We start from the raw sequence: 5,694 nt of genomic DNA on the forward strand, positions 1-5,694 counted from the left end.
CTCTCTTTCAATAGACTAGAGTACACCTTTCCAAACAATACACCGCGCTTGGTACGATGATTCAATGACCCTAAATCGTCGAAAAAAACAAGGAAACAAGAAAAGATTCTTGTGTACAAGAGATGCTCTCAGATAGAGCTGGTTTGTACAAATATAGCTCAGCTAATACTTCAAATTAAATATCAAAGAGAAACTGAATTGAAGCTTAAAGAAGTATTTCACCGAGTTTCTTCTTTTGATTTGTATCAAATCTCAGAAGATTAGCTTTCACATCATTGATCGGAGACTCGATTTATCTTTGGAAATTCTCAGCAAAAGTATGAGCGCAAGAGAGCTTTGAGAGAGAGTGAGCAAAGTAGCTTTGAAAACTGATTTTCAATTTCTTGGTATTGATTTGATTTGAGAAATCATATATTTATAAGCTCAAAAAGTGTTAAATTCATGTTGTCCAAGTTACTTGGAGTGTTTCCCATGTTTATACGAAATTTGTGGCACAAGCAACTCGAATTTGAATTTTGAAAAGCTGTTTAAAAACTAACTGTTCGAGGGTCAGTCGCCTAAGTCTTTTGAATGCTGCAAAATTTTTAGTTTAAAATAGGGTCAGGTGCCTGAGGATTTAGGGGTTAGGTGCCTGAGCATTCAGGGGTCAGTCGCGTGAACTTTTATTGCCTGTTCAAAAATAGTTCAGAAAAATCTTTAGTCGCCTGAGGTCTAAAGTTCAGTCGCCTGAACAGTTAAACAAATAGTTTTTGAGATTTTTTTCCAAAATCCTTAGATATCTTGCTTTTATACATTTCAAAAGTATTTTCTGAGGTTTTCAAAGTAAGGTCTCTAAATCCATATCAACCCCTAATGAGTTTCAAAGTATTTGAAAATGATATTTATAATGAAGTACTTACATAAGACATCCTAAGACATAAAAACATTCTAAACTTTAAGTTTTCATATATATATATTTGCTTTGAATCCTTTTAGACTTAAGTTTCAATATTCTGTAAGCTTTCACATGTTTTGAATATCTTGATCCTCTTGAGGTTTCTTTTGATCACTTTGTTGATGGAGTATACTTTATGGTACTTGTGATCTTGAAGTTTCATTTCTTTGATCATTTTGAGCTTTGTCATACAAGATTTCCTGAAATGTCATTACTTAAACAATAACTTGTTAAATTAACTTTTATTTGTTATCATCAAAATAAGATTCGAAAGTCATGTTAGGCCAACAAGTGTAGATCATGTAGTGGGTTTTGACATTTTAAATGCAGCATTTGGAATTGGTGGACTCAAAATCTTACATGGAGAAATAATTTCTTACAAGTCTTTCTCTGGGTCAAAGGGGTGATGACTCTAATAGTATCACTCCGTTGGTTAAGGCCATTGATTCTGGATGAACAAATTCTTTCTTTGAAGAGCAAAATATACTTTACAAAAAGGCGTAGACACACGAATGGCAAAATTCAACTGATCACTTGGAGCGATCGAACCAAAAAGCTATTTATAATTGATTTCATCTCGCATCCAACAGTCAACCACAAGATAATCACAAGCAATTGATTCTCATTGACTAACTTTGTACTATAAATGCGCAAAAAACAGCTGATTCCAGGAATCGGGGACACCGGGGAGGCACCAATGAATGCAATCTGCATGGTGCAGAGGGTCAGCTTTCTGCTCATCGGTTAGTAATTTGCCTTGCGTTTCAGTGTAAATGGAGGCGTGGCCGTCGATTCTGTACTCAGACATCTGCGTTATGTTGATGACAGTAGCTGGGACTTTCATTTTCTGCACTATGCTGGCCACCACGCCCATCATCTTCTTGTCTGACCCAGTCCCCCAGTGCTTCCTCTTCGTCACTGGCTTTGTTTCGTTGTAGCATTTTAACCCGTCCTTCCTATTCCAGTCTTCACTTCTGTTGACAGCGCAGAAAGTCCAAAGTAAGCTCAATGTGTGCGTGTGTCTGTGTGCGTGCGTGCGTGCGTGAGAGAGAGAGAGAGAGAGAGAGAGAGAGAGAGAGAGAGAGAGAGAGAGAGAGAGAGAGAGAACTGGGTCACCTGGTGTGTGTAGGGGACATAGTGGTGAAGAAGACGCGAGTCTTGTTGGGATCGACAGTTGAGTCGACCCAGTTGGCCCATGTTTTTAAGGCAATCCTGTAAGCGACATGGGTGTCCAGCTCTTCAAATCCTTCTTCCCCGTTTAGGAACGAACCCCATCTGTGTCTTGCTCAAATTAGTTAAAAGACATTCATTTGATGAGATTGTAAGATAAACCGAAGTACGTACGTACATTCTTTAGTTCATTCATTCATATCAGATGCATTGGAGAGAACGATGGAACAATTACTCACAGTGTTTTGATCTTCGTACTGCTCATCCACCAAACGTAGGTGTTGAACACGAGGATATCTTTTCCAATCCAGTTCTTCGCGTGTTTGGAAACAGAGTCCACTTTGATTATTCTCTTCTTTGGGTCTCCTATGATTTTGAGGTCCGAATTGGACTCCACAAGAAATGGAGCCCAGTAGAACTCAATTGTAGCATTGTACTCCTGAAAGATTGATCAATTAATAATCTAATTAGTCCAGAACTGTAGAATGGGAGAAAGGGTGATGTACGTTCAATGTGATAGCTTTAATAAAAAAAATGGAGAAATGAGATATAATTTGGAGAAATGAGATATAATTGCTCTGATAAATTAACTCCATGGAAGAATGTTTATGGTGTATAGACGAAGTGAGACTGTGGTGGAAGGACGAAAGGAGAGAGGTTAATGTTTTTTTTGCCCAAAATTAAAATATAAGATAATACTTTTATAACTATTTTAAAAACTAAAAATAGAAAAAACTTGTTTCATACAATTAAATGGACCCCAAAAAATTCTGTATCTATTTATTTATTTGATTCAAAATAGACCCACCAACTTCCAAATAGAAGACAAAAATAAGCTCACCAACTTAAAAATTAAAAAAAAAAAAAAGGCTCATGTTCTACAATTTTTTTATATGCATACATTCACACGCATAACATACCATAGCATATGCCCTATCTTTATTAATATACAAGAGGAAAAATACATGCAATGGAGCTTTCCTAAACTAGAACATATACATGAAACTTCTATGATATACAGGGCACATGTTGAGTTTTATAAGAAATCATTTTTCACACAAGTGATTAACCTAAGCACACCAATATTAAAGTAGTAAAATACCTTGGCCTTGAAAACTGAATGAGAGCCGCCCCTTCGCATGGACTTTCGGTTTTCTGGTATAATGGATTCAACCATACACACAAATGACTGCCATTGACTCCTTTGTAAGGAATCGCCCACAAACATTAGCTTTTTTCCTTGAAGCTTCTGAAGCGCAATTCTAGGATTAAACCTGCACGAATAAATATGACGAAGCCAAATTTAATTTAATTAAACATGGATGATCAAGAAAAATTCCATCACATAGAAAAGAGCAAAGGAATTAGATAAGATGTATAATACTACACTAATCCTTCCCTATTACGAGGATACATCCCACGTCTATCCGGGAGGATGTGGGGTACAACCCAACGCATTGATAATACAATTGGGATAGAACTCCCAAAAATCCCAATAAAACACTTTCAAAAATGGTTACACAACATAAAATGATTGTGCGGGCCCGCGGAGATAAGCATGCATGTTAAGAAGAAGAGAAATTAAGAATGTCAAACCTTGGCAACATACAGTCATCTGGCTGCCATTCCCAGTGACGATAGTCAGAATCTAGTCGTCCATTCTTAACGCAAGTAAATTGCCTATCAAGGTATGGGCAGGTCCTGTCTGAATACAGGGGTTTGATTGAGGTGTTAAACACCCATTTTCCATGCACCACACTGCACTCATTTGGATCAAACTCAAACCTATCATCCACTTCTATGCTCCCCATGAAATTGCTATTTTCTGCGTGCAATTCAATTATCATCTGTTAAACCATTAAAACAGCATATAATATATTTATATGGATATATATTATATGAAAATTCAATAGGAAATTAATTAACTAATTAGGGGTTTATGTAGTTATTGAAACTAGTTTTTCTTTTCCATTTTTGTCAAAATAATTACAAAAAGTTATCTTTTTCTTTGAGTTTCTTTTTAAAAAAAAAAAAAAAATTGTATTGGAAAATTAGAATATAAGATAGTGTTCACATAGCTCTTGAAAAATTAGAACCAGCTTGCAACTATATTTCTTATATGATTTTTAAGGGAATGGAAGTGTTAGTCAAGCCTTTTCAGGGGTGATATTTTATTTTGAAAGCATTCTGGTAAGAGACATATTAAATGTGAGGCCCCAACCAACAATGATGCCTTCCAGGAAATATACCACTCCTGAAGGTTAGATTTTTTAATAAAACATAAAAATAAAAAATATATTTTACAACTAAAATATAGCTCTAGTGCCGAGAGAGAAACAGTGGGAGTGCACCTTTTGTAGACTTGCGTTTGGCAGCGGGGGCGCCTCGTCTAGAACAAGGTTTGAGCTTGAAGATGGCGGAGGTACTGGAAGAGAGAGATGTGATTCTTTCTGTGTACAAGAGAGCAATGAAAGCAAAAGCACAGACAACAACGGTAATGATGGAGAGAGGGGGCCTTCCTCGATGTGTCGTCGTCATTGTGCCCATAGGAGGAGGAGATAGAAAATCTGTGTCAAGGTACGCTAGCTAGCTTCAAGGGATGGATAGATCGGAGGAAGGAGAAGGAAGTTTACTGCTGCGTGGTTGGATAGAAAGGATGCTAGAAGAAATTAAGAGATGAAAGAGGGTATGGGTAGTGGTGCAAGCACGCAAAGATCGATCGAAATGAATGAGCAATATTGAGGGAACGGAGGTTTTAGTGGGAGATCAGTTTTATTTTCTCTATTATGGATTTGGAGTAGGAGTGAAGCTAAAGTCATCTATGGTTGGGGTTTTCTTCTTTTAAGGTACATAATGGAGGAGGTTAGGAAGAAGCATAGGTTGGAAGGCTAACGTCTTGTTGGCCTGCCTCCCTCTTCCCTCCTGTACCTGTTTTATTTTTTCTATTATAGATCTTGTGTTCAATTCTCTCTCTCTCCCCCTCTCTCTCATGACAACGATGGTGTCTAAACTCTTTTAGGAATTAAAACAACTACTGTTCTACACTCTCAACTTCTTAATTTTTACCTCGACTGGGTAATGGGATCAGGTTTTGAAAACCTTAATTAGCAAAAGATGCTATTGTACACAGGTTGCAATCATAGACTCATGGCAGTAATAGTAGACTGAGTGAAATAGGTAGGTCCAACTTTGCTTCACCCAGACAATTATGGCCATGTAGCTTGTGATGACATGGGTATGTGATGCTATATCAATGTTGCTTTTGAGAACCAGATATTGAATATTGAATTTGAATTTGAGCCAATTTAATTCTTGGAAAAAATATTAAATTTGTATTTATATTAGATTTGAATAAGATGTGATACAAAATTGTATTGAAATTTGTTCAAATCTACTTGTATCTAAATCTAAGGTTGGAAATTTATACTCTCAAATATAGTATAAAATTTTTTAAATATATTTTTATATTATCTCTTATCCAAATTTGAGTATAAGCATTTTTCAAAGTTTAATAGATTATATTGAGAAAATGTATTTGCATTTAGAGGAATGAAAAAGAAAAAGAAAAAAAAAACAGGAAAAAAATGAGT

At 36.1% G+C, this 5,694-nt stretch overlaps 1 protein-coding gene across 1 annotated transcript; it reads right to left on the minus strand.

Moving 5' to 3' along the window:
* Positions 1–1,447: 1,447 nt before the first annotated feature.
* LOC131168030 (protein trichome birefringence-like 3) lies at positions 1,448–5,019 on the minus strand. The gene is made up of 6 exons (XM_058127191.1): positions 4,456–5,019; positions 3,701–3,929; positions 3,207–3,378; positions 2,344–2,543; positions 2,051–2,209; positions 1,448–1,908 (listed from the first exon to the last, which is right to left on the minus strand). Exons 1-6 carry the CDS (start codon positions 4,649–4,651, stop codon positions 1,575–1,577), a joined length of 1,290 nt encoding a protein of 429 aa, XP_057983174.1. The 5' UTR covers positions 4,652–5,019; the 3' UTR covers positions 1,448–1,574.
* Between the last annotated feature and the right edge of the window lie 675 nt (positions 5,020–5,694).

This window comes from Malania oleifera, chromosome 11 (genome assembly GCF_029873635.1).
Source record: "Malania oleifera isolate guangnan ecotype guangnan chromosome 11, ASM2987363v1, whole genome shotgun sequence".
In the NCBI taxonomy this organism is placed as follows: Eukaryota; Viridiplantae; Streptophyta; class Magnoliopsida; order Santalales; family Ximeniaceae; genus Malania; species Malania oleifera.